This window comes from Gymnoscopelus braueri (genome assembly GCF_963280865.1).
Source record: "Gymnoscopelus braueri genome assembly, chromosome: 6".
Lineage (NCBI taxonomy): Eukaryota > Metazoa > Chordata > Actinopteri > Myctophiformes > Myctophidae > Gymnoscopelus > Gymnoscopelus braueri.
In genome coordinates this window covers 3226343-3249838 of record NC_137607.1, presented here as the reverse complement: position 1 = coordinate 3249838, position 23496 = coordinate 3226343, and the positions used below count along the sequence as shown (strand labels likewise).

Sequence of the window (23496 nt, the reverse complement as noted above, 5' to 3'; positions counted from 1 at the left end):
ATTTGGTCTTGTTTCTAAAGTGTAATTGTTTATTTGGGTCTTGTTTCTAAAGTGTAGTTGTTTATTTGGGTCTTGTTTCTAAAGTGTAGTTGTTTATTTGGTCTTGTTTCTAAAGTGTAGTTGTTTATTTGGTCTTGTTTCTAAAGTGTAGTTGTTTATTTAGTCTTGTTTCTAAAGTGTAGTTGTTTATTTGGTCTTGTTTCTAAAGTGTAGTTGTTTATTTGGTCTTGTTTCTAAAGTGTAGTTGTTTATTTGGGTCTTGTTTCTAAAGTGTAGTTGTTTATTTGGGTCTTGGAGATTTTGTTGAAAAGGTCATGACCCAAAAGTTATTCAATTTCTTAGACTTCAGAAATTCATAAAAAATACATTTTGAGGAAACTTTTCAAAATAAAGGGTGTACATCATGTAGGCATGACTGACAGACAATATGAACAATGATTTCGTTGAAAAGGTCATGTGACCCAAAAGTTATTCAATTTCTTAGATTTTAGAAATTCATAAAAAATACATTTTTAGGAAAACTTTCAAAATAAAGGGTGTGCATGATGTAAGAATTACTGACAAATAATTTGAACAATGGTTTCGTTGAAAAGGTCATGTGACCAAAAAGTTATTCAATTTCTTAGATTTCAGAAATTCATAAAAAATACATTTTGAGGAAACTTTTCAAAATAAAGGGTGTGCATCATGTAGGCATGACTGACAGACAATATGAACAATGATTTTGTTGAAAAGGTCATGTGACCCAAAAGTTATTCAATTTCTTAGATTTCAGAAATTCATAAAAAATACATTTTGAGGAAACTTTTCAAAATAAAGGGTGTGCATCATGTAGGCATGACTGACAGACAATATGAACAATGATTTTATTGAAAAAAGTCATGTGACCAAAAAGTTATTCAATTTCTTAGATTTCAGAAATTCATAAAAAATACATTTTGAGGAAACCTTTCAAAATAAAGGGTGTGTATGATGTAAGAATTACTGACAAATAATTTGAACAATGGTTTTGTTGAAAAGGTCATGCGACCAAAAGGTTATTCAATTTCTTAGATTTCAGAAAATCATAAAAAATACATTTTTAGGAAAAAAATCTAAATAAAGGGTGTGTATCATGTAGGCATGACTGACAGACAATATGAACAATGATTTTATTGAAAAAGTCATGTGACCAAAAAGTTATTCAATTTCTTAGATTTCAGAAATTCATAAAAAATACATTTTGAGGAAAACTTTCAAAATAAAGGGTGTGCATGATGTAGGAATTACTGACAAATAATTTGAATAATGGTTTTGTTGAAAAGGTAATGCGACCAAAAAGTTATTCAATTTCTTAGATTTCAGAAAATCATAAAAAATACATTTTTAGGAAAATTTTCAAAATAAAAGGTGTGCATAGTGTATGCATGGTCAATGAACATTGTGATGTGTTTTGGTGTGTCCAGGTGGTTTTGTCTAGGAGATATATCCTTTTTTTAAATTTGCAATCTGTAATTTATTGACGGTCCCTAAGATTTTCGAATATCCAACTGGGTGAATATCCAACCTGAAACCAACTTCACCGCGGTGTTGAACGTGTGACCCATGCACTCGCTTCTTTTGGGCTTGTTTTCATAGACCCTGTTGCTTGCTTTTCAAAATATGGCAACGCTTGCCTGGCTATATAACTCTACGATCGCTCTGCACTTCTTCTCAACCTGCAGCATCTGAACAGACCAGAGGACATTGATTGAACTCCGTCAGATCAACAGCCTATTTTCTTTCAACGTCTCGTCTGAACATGAAGGTAATTGTCTTTACTTTATATATTTTCTAGTTAAACTTACAAAACTGGGTGTCCCAGTTTAGTAGACCTTGTATTGTGAATTTGTACTTCCATGTACTGATGTTCTCATGTCTTACTAAATAAAGTAGGCTACATCAATCAATCAATCAATCAAAATGCCCTGTGTGTTCGTCCCCAACAAAGCACTTCTCTCTATCTGTAGAATACAACTCTCGTAGACCGTCTACGAGAGTTGTATTCTACAGCTATAAATGCTGGTTGATTGATTGATTGATTGATGTACTTTTATTTAGTAAGACATGAGAATCACAGTACATGGAAGGAAGTACAAATTCACAATACAAGGTCTACTAAACTGGAAGACTCATTAAGCACTTGGCTTGTTTAAGATGAGAACCCCATGCACACAAATCATGATGAAGAGACAGACAGATATACACACTACTATACAGAATGTCATACAATCAGCTTTCAGGTTACTGGTATGAAGAGAGAAAAAATATATACAAAAGAAGAAAATGAAAGAGGGGGGGGGGGGGTAGGGGGGTAGGTTAAGACTTAGACAGGGGCCATTTTCGAATTGCAGCCTCCTGAAGGTGTATCTTTAGGGCAGTTTTGAAAGTGAGTAGGGTTTTACACTCCTTTACTCCTTTTGATAGGGCATTCCACATTTTTGATGAATAGCATGAGAACGAGTTCATTCCCTTAGTTGAGCCAAATCTGGGTTGAACATGATTTGTGGAGCTGCCTCTGGTGTTATCATCATGGACTTCATTAACATTTTGGAAGTATTTTGACAAATACAGGGGGATCCCAATGTTGTGGTGTATTGAAGACCAGGCCCATGGTTAGGCTTATCCGATATAATAGCAGTGTTAACAGAGAGCATTCCTGTATCTAATACAGAATATTATCAACTTGGCATTGAAGACACAAACTGTATTGAAGATTCAAGATTTTGCTGTGCTATGACCCGTAATTTGATTTGAATACTAATGAAGTAGGCTACTCAATGTATACGTTCAATAAAGAGAATGGCAGGTCGTTGAAATGTGTGAATTCCTTCACCAGTAGCTATTATTTATCACCTCAAGAACAATATAGCCACACGATAAACCATCAACTCAGAGTCTGACCACATTCTCGCTGTTTGTATTGCTGCGCCTGCGCCCCCCATTGCGTTTTCAATCTACGAGAGTTGTAGGGTTCACCCCCCATGGACACAGGGACCTTCTGCACTATGCCCCGTAGACACTCCAAACATGTACAAATTGAAAATAAACGTGCTTACCCCCACGCCAGAAATGTTAACTCTCGCTACGGGGTATTAGTTTAATGTAATAATCCACATATTTCAATAAAGAAGTGTTTTAATGCCGTCTGTGGCCGAACGCCATTTTTTCACCCTCGTTTACTTCCTGTTTACATTGAGTGTAATTCCGGGTTTCACCAGATGGGTGCGTCACTACCGCCCATTTGGGAACTTCCGAGTTCATCTGAGGGCGTTTCACTGGAAATGGCTGCGGGGGAGTTTCGCTTAGGGTGAAACCTAACTCCGTTTAAAGGAAAACATCTGACATCACGTAACACTGCTCTATCATTTAACCCAGTAGAGTCATCATGGTCTTAAAACTAAACAATAAAAGCCTGGAGATCGAGGCTATCATCATGGTCTTAGCTGTCAGAGTCACACACCGCACTTTTATTTTACCTCATGATCTAATAAGGGTTTTCAACCGGTGGTCCGCGGACCACTGGTGGTCCGTGGAGGCATTGCAGGTGGTCCCTGGCCATGCATGTTTTTTTTGTTTTACTTTTTTTTTTTAACTTTAAATAACTTACAGGAGTTCTTACTGTATGGTGTGTGTATGTGTGATATGAAATGTGAGCTTACCATAATCACAGTAATCCTTAATCATATTCCATCATATTCAAACTAAAGTATTTTATTAGATATTAAATTGATATTATAGCTATTTTCTCCAGCTGCCTGTGGTGCATGAACCCCCCACCACTATTGTATGGGGTGGGTCTATGATGGACCCGCCACGCACAATAGTGGTGGTCCCCAGGTTGCTCTTATGGTGGTCCCTGGGTCAAAATCAGTTGAAAACCCCTTCAATAGAGTATGCAAACAGCCATTACAAAACAAAACAGACATGGTCGCTATAGATTAACTTGAGACCTCAAGTCACCACACTGATTTTATTTTACTGGTCTCCAACACGGCTGTTTAATACAGATTTGTTTCTAAAATGTCTCACCATGATGTCTCATGTGCACACACATTGCTGATGTTCTAAACAAAAAAGCAAGTAATGATCAGAACTTTACAAATGCACAATATCTAAATCTGATCATTAACATTGTCATTATTACTAGTCAGTGGGGTTCCCAGAAATTACATTTAGGGCAGGCGAGATCCGGGGGGGGGAATACTCGGGGGAAAATCTCGGGGGAAACAACACAACAACACTACCTGACTACAAAACTGAAAAACGTTACTAAAAACAATAATAAGTATAATCAATGTATGTATTTTTATTCTAAAAAAAAAACAGCATTACAGAAAAAGCGAACATGATGTCCTGCACAAATGATTGACTCATTTCAACATTGTGATTACAACAGTAACAATAACAGCCAAATCAAATAGTTTTCAAGCATGTAGTGATGTCTCAAAACATGAGACGACGGGGCTTGCTGCACTTGAAAATATCTATAACTGAATCGTAGTTCAGACCTTCAGTTAAATCTCTCTCAAACGCTAGGAGACACAGACTAGGCGAGAGGTTGTCATTGTACTTCTACGTGTACTTTTTATGCCAGGTGAGTACAGGTGATGGCCCAGACCCCCACTCCTGGCACTCCTAGTACCCCATGAAGACAATGGCATACATGATTTGCATCACTATAGGCGCGGGTCACTCTGCTGAATGGATACGGTACGCAGCACATTGTGAACTTGTAGATCAGCTATTTTTGCTATAGTTTTAAATAAAGGTGTTCAATAACACTATAACAAGCTTAATTTCTCACATGAAGGGTTTGTGTGTGTGTGTGTGTGTGTGTGTGTGTGTGTGTGTGTGTGTGTGTGTGTGTGTGTGTGTGTGTGTGTGTGTGTGTGTGTGTGTGTGTGTGTGTGTGACATAAACACTGCCAGTGCAGTCAGATAATGGGAAAACAGCCAGTTACTAAGTGCATATAAGGCAGAACATTGTCACATACAATAATGTTGGCATACTTGTCAAACACAGGAGACAACAATCATGGGTAAAGGAAACAACGGCTCCTCAAAATTGAGCGGCTTCCTATATAATAGCCGATATTGAGCAGTACCTTGCTAATTGTTTAGCCCTCCTTTTGGAGAGGCCGGCCATTACGAGGCCCCTCACAACCAACTTGTGCACGTGCCCTAGGCTACCAAAGATAAAAACCAAAAGTTTACATCTGTAGACTAGCTGAGAGATGGTCTGCTCTAGCTGATGATATTTTAAATTTTCACTTTGGTTAGGAAGGCTTCCTCTAAGCCTTAATCAAAAGTACAGCCGACCTCGAGAATGAACACCTCCCTATGGTTTTCATTAACAACAATGACATCAGGGGTGTTAGCTGAAATGTTAGAGAACACAGAATCATCGTTACACAGGTTAAACATGCTTGGCTTCACAGTAGAATGCTTATACAGCATGATGGAGGACCTGAAAATAGAAGAGATATCTTTTGATATCAAATCCACTATTCTGTCATGCCTACTTATGTAGAGTCCCCTGTATACATGGCACCCATTTAAGATGTGGGACATGGTTTCAGCTATTTGTTCATGACCATGATGTATACAGTGAGGAGCACGGTTGCCTGGAAACCAGATGGAGAGTTTAAGTTTACATGGTAAAACCTGCAACCTCGCTTTCAGAGTAAAGAGAACAATGCACTCGTCTAAAGCAACTTTTTTGAACACAGAGTGAGAGACAGAATGGTCTGCAGCACACACGCACGCACACACACACACGCATACATTTTATGTTCCCCCAAAATATAGAAAGTATGTTGTTTTTAAGGATAGTTTAGTTACATACAGTAACATAGTTATTCTTCATATTAATTTATAACAATGATCAGGTCACTACATCCAAGCTTCACATCTTCTGGACAATCAGATTAATATTCTCCATGATCATGTTATAACTAAGTTACTTTCTTTCTGTTTCTAGGTGTCTCATCTCCTTCTGCTGTTAGTTCTGTATCTGCCCTGCATCACTGGAGGTAAAATCATTACACTGTAACTAACCTATAGTTTATGACATAAAAAATCCCCCTTACATTACATTTACATTGAAAGAGAGGAGAACAGGTCATTTTAAATGCTGGAAATTCAAATATTGTGAAAGAAATTAATCAGTAACAATAAGACAGTAGTTTAGTTTACAATGATTTTATAACAGCAGCATGGTTAACTATTCTAAAACCACTAACTTCATGTGGCCTCGTGTAGCGTATTGCTTTTATTAAACTGTATTAAACTATTAAACTCAAATATGGCAACATGAAAATCTGACATATTCTAATTGAAATAGTTTTTAATAACAATTTCACTGCAAGAAGAAAGTACAGTCCAGTGACAGTCCAGTGACTGTCTGCCCAGATGCATGCACAGCTGTATCAGTGAATAGTCTACAGTAAACACTGTGAAATGAATCAATACTGATAACTGCAGGGCTCATCACTCACCTACATGTTATTACAAACTGTTTTTGTTCATCAAAATTCACAACAAAACCTGACATTTTTAAACAATTAGTTTGGTGCCGAAAACTGAACGGCTTTGAACGTTGTATATGTATTTTTAAAATGATAATGTCTGCCTTCTGGTCTGTCAGATAAATATAAAGAAAACATAAACAAAGATAGATATAAAGAAAGGCAGAGTGATTTGCTGCTACACATACAGTACTTACATTGTCTAATATCGACCCCTTGTGTTTAAAAGATGTAACGTCTACTTTGCCACAATGGACTGGAATTGTTAAATCGTTGACCTATTATTATTATAATAGCCATTAATCATCATCTCGGAACGAACCTCATGCGTCTTAAAAAAGAGAAAGAAAAAAAAGTCGTGTCCACTTGGATCTAGGAACACATTTCACGGGTCCTTTAGGGTTCGGGTCTGTCATTTTGGACCCATGGAGATCTCTAGTGGTGTATAATAGGCTATAATAGGCTATGTATTATATTCATTGTTTATTCTCACTTCCTTCTGCCTTCCTTATTAAATAGGTCCTTTTTTTATTGAAATGCAAAGTTTAATGCTGGCGTTTTAACTTTTAGAATTTCCCTAGATAGAAAGTCAGAGAATTACTTTAACATTTAAAATCTGGTCTCGATCCAGAACTACAATTGTCATCTAAAAACATATTAAAGTTCTTATAGTTAGTTAATTAAAGTTCTTATAGTTAATTAAATTCCGAGGAAGACTATTCTTATTTGATGAACTGATAGTGAACCTCATGACGTCACCCTTTGGCCACACCCACCACTAATGTCCCCCAACTTTTGCCCCAGTGACGGCGCCTCTGCTGTGTGTTTAAATATTACAGTATGTCTGTGCTATTGTGTGTGAAAGACTAAATATGCTAAAAGTGTGCAAGACAATAACACTGAATGTCATGTTCACTGAAATAGGTTGTTCTTTTGTCTCTTTTCACTATGTTTTAACTGTTCAACTTCACTGAAATAATTTTCTTCACACAGGCCAACAAGATGTGAAATACATTCCACTTGGAGGAATCCTTAAATTGCTTCCAGATACTAATTCTGTTACTGAAAGCATCACTGGCATCCTTTGGAAACATGGCCCCAATAAGGTTGCAGAATGGGATGAGGTCTTTGGTCCTGATGTGGATTACTACGGGACATATAGAGACCGCGCTGCATTGAATAAAGACACTGGAGAGTTGGTCATCAACAATATGAACATAAAAGACGGTGGAATATATTCTGTGGAGATAAACGGCCGACTGCAGAGCAAGACTCATAACATTAAAGTGATCAGTAAGTATGCATTGTGTCTTGTGAAGAATACATGCTATGCGTTGTACTTTTGCTTGCTGGTGTAAGAGGGGGTGTGGGTTTCATATACGGTAAAGAACGTTGCGCGTTTTTTGGAGGAATTACGGTAAAACCTGGTTTGTAGTTTGTCCATACGACGGTGCCACAGGGTGAACTTAGCCGATCTACAAGCCCACAACGCACCCTGAGGGCTTTTAGATCGGCTACGCTCACTGCACAACACATTCGTACGGACAAAGTATAACCAAGCTTATTGGAACGGTCTCAACATGCAGTCAGTCTGCCTCACGACATGTGTCGTTGTTTTGGTTCAGATGGAACTGTAGCCGAGATGGAGTTATTTATTTGAGACGAGCTGACCTGTTAATTAAAAGACCTTTAAATAAATAAATAATAAATAAATAGAATAAATACCATTATTGGTGTAAATAAGCCTTCACAGCACTGAGCTCCGTGGAATGAATGCCAGCATGGACAACTGGCTGTGTTGAAGAAAAACAACGTCTTGTATTTGGGAATATAGAGGTTTTATAGAGATGCGAAAAGTTAAACAAATGATCAATTTGATAACAATGGGCCTCATGTAGCAATAAGTTCCTAATGTTTCCTCTTACATTTCTTCCTAAGTTAATTCCTAAGAGAAGTCGAGTCAGATTCATGAAACGTTCTTAAAAGGCAGAATTGTTCGTAACTATGTTCTTATGACGATGAATCCCAATCCTCGTAACTTGAAGGGGTGTGCCAGTTAATCCTAATTACCATAGGGAGCCGCCCCACCAATCCCCATATAAGGCATGACTGCATGGCCCTGCCTGCAGTCACACCTGTGTGTGATTGCTGCTCACAGAAATCACAGGAAATAACACAGAAATAAAATTGAGAGAATGAAGTAAAGAATACCTAAACTAAAGTCTAAAGATGGTTGAACACCAGACTCCAAACATAAAAATAAAGAAATCAATAGTTCTGTGGAAGTACTTCTGAAGTGAACAGCAAATTATTTTATTTAATTAATGAATGTATTTTATTATTTCTCTCACATGAAGAATCAACATATCACCACTAGACATCAATGCAAATTTGCTGAAATTAGCATGTTATCCATATTTCATGATCAGGAGTAGCGTTAGTAGTGGATATAAAACATTTTATTACTGAAAGCTGGTGGGTGGATATGGAGGGTCTTTAAGGTAGCAGCTGCTTGGTATGTAATGGGGTGGAAATAGGGGTGTGGTGGGTGATATGGTGGTGCAAGGAGGGGTGTAGGGGGCTGTGTGGGGGGTATGGGGATGGGTATGACGGGTCGGTATAGGGGGGCTTTCAGGTAAGAAGGGGACAGGAAAATGGGGGTGTGGTGAATGTCGGGGATATGGGGGGGCGATGAGGGTGGGTTTGGTGGGGGGTTATGGGGTGGGTATGGGGCTTGGGCTTCAACTCAACCGGGTCCGTTTGGGTTAGATTGTAATTTCAGACCTGTTGAAAACTCTAAAGCAGTTGTTCTCAAACATGTTCATGTCAAGGACCCCCAAATTGACATGCATTTTGGCTGTAGACCCCCACCTGAAAATATTTTCTGCCAGGGAAACATTTTCAAGATTTATCAAAATGTTTCGAAAATAGATGATCTACAAGTTCAAAATGGCCAGTAATGGGACGCGTTGTGAGCTTGTAGATCGGCTATTTTCAAAGTATAAAATAGCGTTAAAGTGATTAAACTGTTCCTCGTTTGTTGTGAACCCCTTGGAACACCCTCATGGACCCCTGGGGGTCCCCAGACCACACTTTGAGAACCACTGCTCTAAAGATATGATAAAAATATTATTGTAATTTAAATCCTATATTATATAACTGTAGAATTGAAGAAACTTTGAGAAATAAATATTTTTGCACGAACATGTCACACTTAAGAACTCAAAGGCCACCCTAAGAGTGCTCTTCAGTGTGTGTAGATTCTGTTCTTACCTAAGAACAGATCACAGCTAAGAAAACATTGGAGTATACCAAAATCTTCAGTGGGTCTGAAGTGGGTTTAAGAAGAAATCTTTTTTTAAGAACGGTTGCTGCATGAGGCCCAACGTCTCACTTTTAAAAGTATATGTCTGTGCTTGAGGCGATGACATCGCATTCCGTTAAACATTTTATCTTTAATATCACAGTCCAAATCATATCCATAAGGTCACTTTTTATGTAGCGCAGCAATATTTTCCATGGAAAGGAGACGGATTTATCGCAGCCACAGCTTGTAGATTGGCTCTTTTCAACTAGTTGTTGGATATAGTTACCACTTCCCAGATTGACTTTGTCTTTTTCTCTTTCTGCTGTGTAAGTTGTGTAAATGCATATTATAGACAGGATGCAAATTCAACTGATTTTTATTTATTTTCAGTTGAGCATTTAGAGCTGAATTATTAGGCGTATTTTTCAGTTTTTGCAAGTTTGGCCACAGTTTCGCCTATTGGACTTTAATGCCAACTCCATATGACACGCTATTAATTTATAATATTGCCCATCACACAAACACAGTCTTACCTTGATGAGGATACTGTATAGTATAGATGAAATCTAGGTTTGCCTTCCAATTCTGATGTAGTAGTCGGACAGTGGAGGGGTCGTCCAAAGGACAGATTCACCTCAGTAATCAATAAAGCTCTGATAACAATTGTATATTGGCGGATTCCAGACTTTTACCTCGGCAAAGGTGAGTGAGTAATTGTTCAGTAGAAAGGGCTTATATAATATAATATCCATTCCAAGTTGTATTAGCCTTTGGTCGTGAGGTTAAACTTTGTAACTTTGTTAAACTTTTCGATCTCATTACACGTGAGAGTTGGCTATTACTATTATTAATGTTCGCTTACGCTGATCTACAAGTTGTCATGCGGTGCGTCCCCCCGCGTTGTAAGCTTGGAGATCTGTCCATTTTTAGGAGTGGTGACGTCAGAGGACATTTCCGGTTGCCTTTTATGGTCTTAAATGGGGCGTGGAGCAATCTATCTGCATAAAAACAAATAGATTATCCATCCATCCATCCATAGCCTGTCTGTCTGTGAACACATTAATGAATAAGATATATGATGAGTCATTATATTATATGATTATTATATAATGATTATACGTGCCCCATGATTATTATAAGATCATATATCTTATAATAATAATTAATCATCATATAATATAATTAATCATCATATATGTTATTAATAATCATAATAAAATAATAATAATCCTAAAAAAAAGTATTGTGATAAATATCGTTATCGTGATATTGGCTGAAAAGATATTGTGATATTTTACCATATCGCCCAACCCTACCTCTAGGTATCAATAAAGATTTTTCTTTTCTTTTCTTTTCTTTTCTTTTCTTTTCTTTTCTTTTCTTTTCTTTTCTTTTCTTTTCTTTTCTTTTCTTTTCTTATCAGGACATAGTCTGGTGAAAACAGTTGGAGATGATGCTGTTCTACCATGTGACCTTGATCCCACCACTGATCCCAACATCGACCTCGCTGACCTGACCATAAAATGGTTTAGGCCAGACCTACAAGGTGATCAACATGTCTACTACCAGAGGAACGGGGCAGAACTTGATGACACTACGAATCCTTCCTACAAGGGAAGAACTTCTCTCTTCCAGGATGAAGTGAAGAAAGGCAACGTGTCCCTCAAACTGACCAGAGTGAAACTATCTGATAAAGGAATCTACACCTGCTTCATTGATGAATTCAAAATGGAATCCACTGTTCACCTCACTGTTGGTAAGACAATTGTTCTGAGAAATTATAATTGTGTAAAAAAAAGAAAAAAATGTTCTACATTGTTTTTAGTTTTATATTGTTGAAATAGTTTTCATAGATCAGTCACCTTTGAAATGATCCTACATTGTCTGGTAGTTATTTCTAGTTAATGTTTATATTGTTGCTGTCAGGCAGAAACATGTATGTCAATATTTCAACTTTTTATGTTTTTTTCCCCTAAAATGTATGCTCTACTTCATCATACTACAGTGTCTCACAAAAGTAGCAAAAATAGCCCATCGTGATGCGATGCATTGTAGATAATATGCTATTTTAGCATTTTTTTTAAGTGAAAGTTAAAGTGGTTAAGTGTGTCTTTGTTTTTGTATTTATAAACATGGAACCAATATGTTCTGTGACTAAATAATTGATTGATTGATGTACTTTATTTAGTAAGACATGAGAACATCAGAACATGGAAGTACAAATTCACAATACAAGGTCTACTAAACTAGAAGACTCATTAAGCACTGAGCTTGTTTAAGATGAGATCCCCATGCACACAAATCATGATGACATATAAGAGGCAGATAGATATACACACTACTATACAAAATGTCATACAATCAGCTTACAGGTTACTGGTATGAAACATAAGAAATATGTACAAGAAAAAAAGAAAAGAGATGGGGGGGGGGGGGTTGGACTGGGTTTCTACCTGACAACAACGATATACTGATATAGCTCTGTTGTTACTGAGGGTTATACTAATAATATATATAATATATAATATAATAATATTATATGATATGATATACTGATAGAGTAGCTCTGTTGTTACTGAGGTCTGTGTAAAGGCAGGTACACACTGTAGGATATTTGGTCCGATTATGCTGTCTGGGACCTTTTTTTGGGCTCGCTGACAAAACCCCCCGATCTGACGCAGGTCGGGCTGTGATCGGCGAAGTTTTGGTCGCTGTGTGTGAAAGGCTCTACGAGAGGATGCGGTCACGATAATTAGGCTCGGCGATGGCTTACCGACCGTTTTCAAATATCTAGCGGGTTAGATATTCGGCTGTGTCTCAGACAGGACAGCAGACAATATCATACAGTATGAAAGGAGCTGCGACCACCTTGCGAGGAGATGTACGCTACAGCCAATGAGAGCACATTACAGCCACCGTGGCTATGGAAGGTCGTGGACCTGACCACAACAAACAGATCCCCCGCATAGTTACCGTCCAGTCCTGTATTAAGTTAAACATTATTATAAAACAGAATGAGAGTGAGCAAGCGTGCTCGAAGGGGGGCTGTTTATTTGAGACTATTGCACAGAGATAGAGAGAGAGAGACATAGAGCAAGAGAGAGAGAGAGAGAGAGAGAGACAGAGAGAGAGCGATCTGTGTGTGTGTGTGTGTGTGTGTGTGTGTGTGTGTGTGTGTGTGTGTGTGTGTGTGTGTGTGTGTGTGTGGGGGGGGGGGGGTGTGGGGGTGTGAGTGTGGGTGTGGGTGTCTGTGAGTGTTGCCAGATTTTGCGAGAGAAATAAGCAACCAGGGGTCTATTCCACGAAACCTGGATTAGGGATAAACCGGGTTTAATCGGCTATCCTGGCTTAAATTATCCAGGAATCAGTTCCACGAAAGCTGAGTTAGCTCGGCAGATTAACTTAGCCAGTAAACCTGGATATGTTTATCCATGATCCTGTTTCAGAAAAGAAAATTGAAGCAATCCTGCCTTAGTTACCATGGCAATTTAGCTGTGAAGTTAGCCTGGTCCGGACCAGGCTAACAGCCAAGCTTTATTAATGTGCCTTGTTCTTCAAGTTTTGTGATATAGCTGTTAGTCCAATGACTCCAATCATAAACCAATACGTTTTTCCACACTTATTCAATTCTTATGCGAAAATCGAAGATCTACAAGCCCGAAATGTTTTTGTCTTATGGCGGCCGGGGGTCCTCGGCCCCCCATGGACCCCCGCCCACATGGACCCCCGCCCCGTGGACCCCCGTGTACCCCCGGCCCCCTGTGTACCTCCGGACCCCCGTGGACCCCCGCCCCCGTGGACCCCCGGACCCCCGTATACCCCGGACCTCTGTTGGGGGTCAACGGGGGTCCGGGAGTACACGGGGGGGCGGGTACTCCCGGACCCCCGTTGACCCCCGGCCCCCCGTTGACCCCCGTGGACCGGGGACCCCCGGCCGCCAAAATGCAAGCTTTTCACTTGTAGATCTTCGATTTTAGAAATTAGAAATTAGACATTTTTTCTAAGTGTGTAATTATAATTCCAACATTCATTTAAACTCCTTATGTTTAAGCCTAACTGAATTATATATTTATGGATTTGTATATAAATTAATTGCATATTTTTGGACAACTTGTGCATTTAATTTGTCTGCAATACTTTGCCACGCTTTCTCCCTGGATCTATATTTATTGCGGCTGTGTTTCCTCTCTTGCTTATTATACATTTTACTTCCTTGTATGATTCCATGAGCTGCTGCAGTGCTGCTGTTCAGCCACAGAGAAGAACGCCGCTCTGGTTTTGGGCTCCATGATTGGTCAAGTTCAAGGATTCTGACTTTCATGGTCTTTTATAGGAATATGTGAACTCACATTCAGCCTGGTTTAACGATCCTGGCTCGACAAACCTCTCCTTCTCAGCCCGGCTTGGCGTTCGTGGAACTGAATAAACCAGGCTGAACAGCGCAGGCTTGTCAAACCTGGATTTGCCTTTCAAACCAGGATAATTTAATTCCGCTTTCGTGGAATAGACCCCTGGTTTGTGAAAACAAGCCCAACAAAAGCGACTATGAGCACTTCAAGCCTATATACAAATACTTTGGATACTTGAAAATAGACGATCTACAAGCTGACGTTGTAGATAGGCTATTTTTAAAGAAATCTTGGGGGGGGGAAATAAAATTGTGGAATATTTTCCAAATCCACACAGATCTTGTATGGGGGTCTATGGCACAACATATTTTCAGAAGGGGGAGGTCTGCGCCTCTGCGGACAAATATTAATTTGGGGGTCCTTGCCATGAAAACTGGTTCAAACAACATTAGGAAACAAGGCCAAAAAAGCAACTACACTTTCAAGCAACTTTACAGAAAAACAATCCCAAAGTCGCTTATAATAAGCGGACATGGCAACACTGTTACTGGCCATTTAATAACGAATACCAGGCTTTCCTCCGAGGTGGAAAGACTGGTGATGCGAGGTTAGCAGGTAATAGACTGCCCCACCCTGTTCACCTAGAAAGAATAGCATGAGCAGAGCAGACATTCTCAACACTCCATATAAGGGAGTGGGGCATCACATTATATAATTGGTCCTCACTAATGCTCATTATAATATAATATTATATCTTATCTTTATATAACTGGTCCTCACTAATGCTCATTATAATATGGCACCATTCTCACTCTGTCATTGGTGGGCTGTGGACAGTTCAGAAACCTGCCTAACCTTAGTTGTCAATAACTTATACAAGTACAAGTAGCGAAATATTGTTAGGACTTATTCCGCTAGACAATTGTAAGAGAAGAAATTACAATATAATAACAATATATATATACTGTGAGAAACAAAATAGCATCTTGTCTTAGACAGGTAGGCTACATTAGCGATAGCAGCAATATCAAAGTCAAATTTGCAAGCAGTTGATCATGCATACAGTAAAAGAGAGTCATTGGCCGGGTTTCCCAAAGAGATGCTGCGTAGGGACTGCGTGCGGTCCTTACGAAGGGTCTTACATGCCTCCACACAGGCTGCGCAGTACCTTAGCAGGCACGTAAGAGCCGGCGTTTTCCTAAATCGATTTCAGGTTGTGCGTAGCGTACGCAGCTTGCGTAAGAGCCTCCTACACTGTACCCTTATTAGTAGCAGCTGGTTGTGCGCTACGTGCTATCTAAAATGGCTTCGGGAAACACCATTGTCGTAGGTTCTCAAGAGTACGGCGTTACGTGTCTGCCTAACTAGCTTCGGGAAACAGCACGCATGTACTCCGGGGAGAGGCTTCGTAGCCTCCGTAGTGCTGTCCGACGCAGTAGTTTGTTAACAAAAGACTAATCTCTCAAGAACAGATTCTGCTCTGCGTTTGAATCTGTCGGGGGGGTTCGTCATATCGCGTACGCACTGGCCTACAAGTGGGCCTGCCTTCAGATCAGGAAGCAGGCCGCACTTTACCCAATCAAATGTAGTGGGCGGGATTCACGTGTCCGTCGATCCTTCCCCACTCGAAACAAACCGAAACTAATTTAACAATAGCGTCCGCGGAGCAGACAAAACCACGGAAAGATATTCACATTTTAACTTACTCTTTCATCATAGAAACAAGTGTGCTTATAACCAAAACGATCCACGTTCTCTGGGAGAAGTGGTGTTAGTGTTCCGTGTAGAAATATTGTTAGTGGGAATGAAAACATAGTCGCACCACCGGAAGTGATGCGCTGAAGGCAGACCAAAACCCCGGTTTCCTTGCGCACAGGTGCTACGTCAACTTCCTCCCAGAGCCAACTGAGATAGTCAAAAACAGCAGAGGGCGCTGTTTTTCCTTTTCATTTGGCGCTGGGTTTCCAGATTGACAAAAGACAGACATGCAAGCTATCAACGAATTGAATTGATTACACAGATATAAAACAATAACAAAATGTTTACCACATTTTTAGTGTTCCAAAAATAGCACAAAAGATTATTAGAAAAGATAGACGTTATTGACACCTGCAGAAATGTGTCTGTCGTTGATCAATACACGTTATTTGTATCAAATGATGTAACTATTGTTGGTGAAAAGTTTGAAAACATGTATTTTTATTCAGGAATGTACGTATGTATTTGTGTTAAGTGGTACGTCACTGATCTATTAAAGCTATTGATTATTGAGTTGTAACAATAGTTGTAAGAAGTGAATCTGAACTGAATCTCTTCTTCCTATTTCACCTTCTCTCTTCCCTCCTCTTCATCTTTTATTCTGTCTCTCTACTCTTCTCCAGGTCGAGATAGTCTAGTCTCTTCTCCAGGTCGACATAGTCTAGTCTCTTCTCCAGGTCGACATAGTCTAGACTCTTCTTCAGTTGGACATATGATCATCATCATCATCAGCATCATCATCATCAGCATCATCGGCATCATCGGCATCGGTGTCCTGTTCTATAAGAAACAAAGCATCCTCATATTCTGCAGAAAGTTAGTTCCTTCTGGTGATGAGCGCAGTGTTTGCTGAATGTTTCATGCTTGAGTTGACATTTTATTTCATGTCAACTCATTATTTTCAATCAATCAATCTATCATCACATTGTAGTAAAAGGTTGAATTATTCTAAACTTTAACCGATTAGGACCTGAGGCTGATTCTACAAATGTCTTCTAAATCCTAACAGTTTCTATATCAGCGGTTCTCAAACTTGTCAAGGACCCCCAAAATTATATGTATTTGGCTGCGGACCCCCATCTGAAAATATGTTGTTCCTGGGACCCCCTGAAGCAAAGATTTGATTTAAAAAAGATTTACACAACTTTTACGAAATAGTAGATCTACTATGAGCTTGTATATCTGCTATTCTTGAATAGCCAATGTATAAAATAATGTTTAAAGTGGCTAAAATCTAAAATGACACAGATGCGTTCCTGGTTTTATCTGTACTTTATCTGCACTGCTCTCTGTCTGCTACAATGCTATTAGATTATTCATTCCTTCCGTTACTGTTATGACATTATTATTGTGGATTATTACACCATGCAGAGATGATATTACACAGCCATGTAAATAGTGTAATGTAATTATTGTAATTATTGATATCTATTATATTATATAAAAGCTGTCGATAATGCTTGCAAGCCCATGCCATTCTGATACTATGCAATATATCAAATGATGATTGATTTGTAATTTACAGTAAACAAAATGTTATTGTTGATGACTGTTGTATACTCTTACTGTACTGTTTAGCTACATTATTATTTTACTAACTTTTAGTAAATTTATAAAAAAAAATATAATTTTTAAACGCATTCTTATCGATCGGTATTCTGTATCAATGGATACGCAAGTTACGGGTATGGGAATCGGATCAGGAAGATCTTCCTGTCTTTATTTATCTTTAAATGTTTTGTGTGTGAGTTGCACTTAATTTCACCAGTAATGCCAGTCGCGGCCTTTTAACACTTCCTGCCCAAAGAACTAATCTCAAATAACACACAGTTATTTATAGAGCTATATCATTCTGGAACTTTTTACCATCTCACATTCATCTTATACAAAATATCCTTCAAAATAGCGTTAAGACACACTTGTTGCAGCAGACCACATGACCGGAATCTTAATCTTGTGTTGTATTTATTTTTTGTATAATGTAATGCAATGTAATTATGTATATATCCTCACCCTTATAAGATAAATTGTTTTATGGGTTTTTATTTTAAATGACTGTGGTTTGAAATATGTTAAAAAGACCCCTGGCTATAAAGCCTTATATGCCTTAATACATTATAATTTCCCTCTACGACTCAAATTAAAAACACCTTCAATTTTATTGATGTATTCCATGCATTCCAAAGAGCTGGACCACACATGGACAAATGACATCAACTTGCGACGGGCATTGTCCCCCTTGAGTAAAAGATGAAATATTTCTAAAATAAATACAATATTTAAGGTGTTTTTTATTTTTATTTTTTAATTATAGAGGGCAATTATAATGTACTAGAGTTTAGGGACGCTATGCGGCCCTCACACCTACATCACATCGATCCGACCATATTTCGTAGTCATAATGTCGGAGGCTTTGTCAGAGTACCTGTTGTACCTGTCTTTGTCCCTTTTATGCCCATATATGGAGAATCAGAATCAGCTTTATTGCCACAGGTTTACAGAAGTAAAAAAGCGGGTGAAATTTGTTTTCGACCGGCCCTCCCATTAGCCAATTTTAATATAGGATTAAGGCATATGAGGCTTATAGCCAGCAGACCTTTTAATATTATGGGTTGTCTACTATGGAATACCAAAACTGCCATATCTAAAAATATATAAATACATGAATAAAGGAATTTATAAATCAAGAAATGCTAAAATAAATAAATACATATGCAAAGAAATATACAAATACATGTTGAAATTATTAATTGATGTGACAATTTATTTATATATTTAATTATTTAATTATTTAATTATTGATTGAATTATTGAATTATTTAATAATTTAATGTCGTATATCATTGCCCAAGTGTGTATTTCATCAACGGTATGTTAATGAGGGGGCGTGTCTTGCCTATTCAGGCATTAGCAATCAAACCCAGAGCGATCAAACACCAAAAACAAAAACCTCCAGCCCATAGAGCTGGTCAAATGTATTAATCAGAATCAGAATCAGAATCAGTTTTATTGTCACATCACAGGTTTACAAGGTAAAAAAGTGGGTGAAATTCTTTTTTGTACATCGTTCCCATCGCAACGTTAGTTTCCATAGAAAGAAGAGGGGGGGGGGAGAAGAAGAGGGTGGGGGGCAGGTGGGAAGGAGATCAAAAACAAGAGAGCAACAGAAGGCCAGACAAGTTATCTACATATTTACAAATTACCTGAGATAATAAATAAAAACTAAAAAAAACTAAACTAAGGTGCCTGAGGATATATAAATAGGAGATGCCAAAATTAATATTTTGATGATGTGATAATATGATAACTGTGTTTATGTTGATAATGATTTTTGATTTGATTTGATTTGATAATCTTTATTTTGAATTTACAGGTGAAAAAATAAAAACAAATAACAATGAAAGCCATAATATATAAAAAATGAAGCAAACAAAACAAAAATAATACAAAAACAAATGCGATCATTGATCATCCCCAACATGTTCAAAAAGGAGTAGGAAAAAATAAAGACTTATTTACTCCTGCCCCCTTCTTAGATAACATTCATAATTCATATACAAAATTATATCATAAATAACCAGTAATGAATATTAGCTCCCCAGTAGTAATTTAGATATTTAGATATATTCTAATATGTATTTGTTTTGTTTACCACCTTGCGTGTGGGTAACCGGTCAGGTGGGCACCAAAACCATCTGGGCACTAGGGATAACTGGGCACCGAAACCATCTGGGCACTAGGGACATGTGGGCACCTGGACGAGTGGGCACTTAGGGGTGGAGACATCTGGGCACTAGTGACATGTGGGCACCTGGACAAATGGGCACTAAAACCATCAGGGCACTCGGGACATGTGGGCACCTGGACAACTTGGCACCGGGACGAGTGGGCACCTGAATTAGGATTCGTGTTAGCATGCTGCTTTGTTACATAGCATGCTGCTTTGTTGTTGGTAAGTGATATTTAACCCACTGTTCTTTAAATCCCCAAATACGACACAACAAGGTCAAAAGTACAATATAATAGGTTTATTTGCCAAAATAGAAGTACTGTTAAACTAGAAAAAGTGCTCCTCGGAGCACAGGTCTCCGCCAGGTCAGGTAGGTCATTGTGGGCCAGTAGTGTTCGGAATTTGCCAATCAGGATGGAATATGAAAAATTGGATGGAACCGTCTTGATCACTTGACTATAGAGATATGTACCGATTTACATGATGTTTGGACACAGTTTCTACGAGTAATATTTAAAAAACAGTTTTGCAAAATTTGGCGTTACTTGGAGTCAGGACTCCAAGTAAGGCCTCTATATTCTAGAAAAGACTATGTCAATATCTGAATGTAAATAGGAGATACAAATAGGAGAACAAATACCTACAATAGGCAGAAATTTTAATATGTAGAATGTTCTCTTTACTTTGTAGTGACTCTGACATGTATTGTCATAACAAGACATATGATGTCTTGTTGGAAATGTGTGGTTCTATTGAATCCAGCAATACCAATTGTGTAAAAGCAGCTTTAATATATGGAGTTATGTCACTAAAACATATATGTGTCCCAAATGGGGAAAACATGAAACAGTCCTACTGAATTCTACAGTATCACAAAGATTTGTTTTATTTTCAATTCACGTATCAAGGGTGGGAAAATATTAACACATTCACTTGAGTAAAAGTCCCTAAAATGTATGAAATGTCCCAATCTTGAGAAAGTGAGACATTGTTCAAATATTTATAAAATATAATTATGGAACTTCAATAATAGTGCAGACTCTGCAGAGAAAAATGCAGGCTTACAGTAGAACTACTAACAATTATTTAGCAAACCTGGCTGATAAGCTCCACCTATTTGATGCTCAAGGTTATCCTCATAACAGAAAGTAATTCAATTCTGTAGAGTTTGTCATTTAACATATTTGGTTACAGGTTATACTACAGTCTTTGCCTCCATTTGCTCTATCTGCATTGTATTACCTACATATTGCCTACGTATTGCCTATATATTGTACTTTTGACCTCGTTGTGTCGTGTTTGGGGGTTTAAAGGTTCTATGACATTCATTTTCACTTTTAATATTTTTTATGTTTTTTGGGGGGTTTTATGACCTCAATTACACCCAAAAAAATCTGAACTTTGAACATTCAGTGGATTTTCTGTGGTCTGTGGTTTTCTGAATAATTAGGCTGAAAAGTAATCTGAGCTTGAACCTTCGGCAGTGAGGTCACAGCCGATTAATCCCGCCCACTCTCCTCCTCGCCCCTCCCTTCCCCTATCCTTTCCTTTGGGGGGGGGGGGGGGGGGGGGGGGCGGAGCAGAGGCAATGATTGACAGGCAAAGATGTATTTTTTCATTGCAGTTGAAAAGGCTTTAGAAATGTGATAGAAAAACACCTGCCATGGATCAATGGAGTGGAATTTTTTGTTAAAACTTTCTATACACGTTTGAAGGACCATGACAAAGACTTTTAATGTGTGGTAAAACTGAACGTCATGAAACCTTTAAAGAACAGTGGGTTAAATATCACTTACCAACAACAAAGCAGCATGCTATGTAAAGTAAAAAAAACACAAATCCTAATTCAGGTGCCCAGTTGTCCAGGTGCCCACATGTCCCTAGTTCCCAGTTGTCCATGTGCCCACATATCCCTAGTGCCCAGATGTCTCCACCCCTAAGTGCCCACTCGTCCAGGTGCGTAGGTCCCTAGTGCCCAGATGGTTTTGGTGCCCACATGTCCCTAATGCCCAGTTGACCAGGTGCCCACATGTACCTAGTGCCCAGATGTCCAGATGCCCAGTCATCCCAAAAACATGGTACCCAGATGTCCCTAGTGCTCACCTGACTGCGTGTGCACTGTACTAGATTCCAGTGGTGGAAAAAGTACTCACATTTCTTACTTACGTAAATACTGCAATGTAGAAATATGCTGTTAAAGTCCGAAATTAAAAATTGACTTGAGTAAAAGTACAAAAGTATTGGTAACAAAATGTACTTAAAATACAAAAAGTAGAAAGTACTCATGCAGAATTGAAAGTTTTCAAATGTATACAAATCTTTTGAAAATAGCCGATCTACAAGCTCACAATGTGTCGCATCACGACGCACTGTGAGCTTGTAGATCGGCTATTTTCAAATGGCCAAAATATATATAGGGCTGAAGTGGTTAATGCATGTTTTGTAATAATCAAAATCTACAAAGTAACTAGTAACTTAAGTTTTCAAATAATTATATGGAGTAAAAGTACAATATTTGAACCAATAAATAAAATAAAAACATGTACTACCTCCTGTAGTAACTCTGAGGACCCACTAGGGGTCCCACAGGTCCATTTCAGGCAGTCAGATATTACATAGAGTAGACCTGCACCTGAGGATGTTTCAGGGATCTCGTCAGTGGACCACCTCCAGTGTAGCTCCTCCCAGTAGGAGGAGTCCTCAGTCAGTCAGTCAGTCAGTGTGTCATCACAGTCAGTCAGTCAGACTCAGAGAGCAGCAAGACAGGATGGAGAGAACATCTCTCTGCCTTCTAGTCTGTGAGTAAGAACATACTTTATTATTATTAGTCTGTGAGTACAAACACACTTTATTGTTATTAGTCTGTGAGTACAAACACACTTTATTATATTGTTTTATTATACTCACTTTCATGTGTGTGTCCATTTCCTTGTACCTTATGGGGATTCATTGTGTTTATAAGTACAAGTTGAGGAATTTGCTTGTTTGCAACACTTTACTTAAAGGTTGTGTCTATAATGCATTATAATGCACTTAAGGTCTCATAACACTTGTTATACATGTACATAATTATGCAGAATAACAAAGACACTTTATAACTGACTAAGTTATGGTAGTTATAATTATGCTGTTCCACTGAGCTATAATGCATTATGACCAGCACTTACAAGTATAACAATTTATAACAAGTGCCTTATAAGCACATTATAATACATTATACATTTGCTTATAATGTATTATAAACCAAACCTTAATATACAGTGTTACCGTTTTGTTCTCCTCCCAATTATAAGAAAATACCCATTATAGCTTTTAAATGCAACATATCAGTGCTTTATTTCTCTCCACATCAATATTAACAATATCATTAAAGTTAACATTAAGACTAAAGTTAACATATTTAGACACTCTATAGTCTACAGTGGTGCCAGAGCCTTCAGTGTATGTCCTGCTGGTGTGTAACCTAGGCTTAACGTACGGCATTACACAAAGATGTTGCATGTTAGTCTCTTAATTAGTCATAGGTGTGTTTTGATTAAATACCATGTGCTTTTAACCCTTTAAGAGCCAGGTGCACCTGCTCCATGGCTCACTGGTATTCATTTATACATTTTTATATAACGGAGGAGAAACTAATGCAGAGGAAACAGATCTATTAGTGTGCTAAATGAAAATGCATGACCATCTACAGGAGCAGAATAATGTGTATAACAAATGCTCATCACTCACTAAAACATTCAAGTGGAAGGTGGACCACGTACTCTCCGTGGCCGTGATGTGAGGGAATACATATTCTTCCTCTCAT

At 38.3% G+C, this 23496-nt stretch overlaps 1 protein-coding gene across 1 annotated transcript; it reads left to right on the top strand.

Annotated features, from left to right (window-relative positions):
* Positions 1 to 1669: 1669 nt before the first annotated feature.
* Positions 1670 to 18625, top strand: LOC308086682 (butyrophilin-like protein 2). Its single transcript, XM_080430324.1, has 5 exons — positions 1670 to 1786; positions 6001 to 6052; positions 7541 to 7840; positions 11278 to 11610; positions 16585 to 18625. Exons 1-5 carry the CDS (start codon positions 1781 to 1783, stop codon positions 16812 to 16814), a joined length of 921 nt encoding a protein of 306 aa, XP_080286450.1. The 5' UTR covers positions 1670 to 1780; the 3' UTR covers positions 16815 to 18625.
* Positions 18626 to 23496: the final 4871 nt, after the last annotated feature.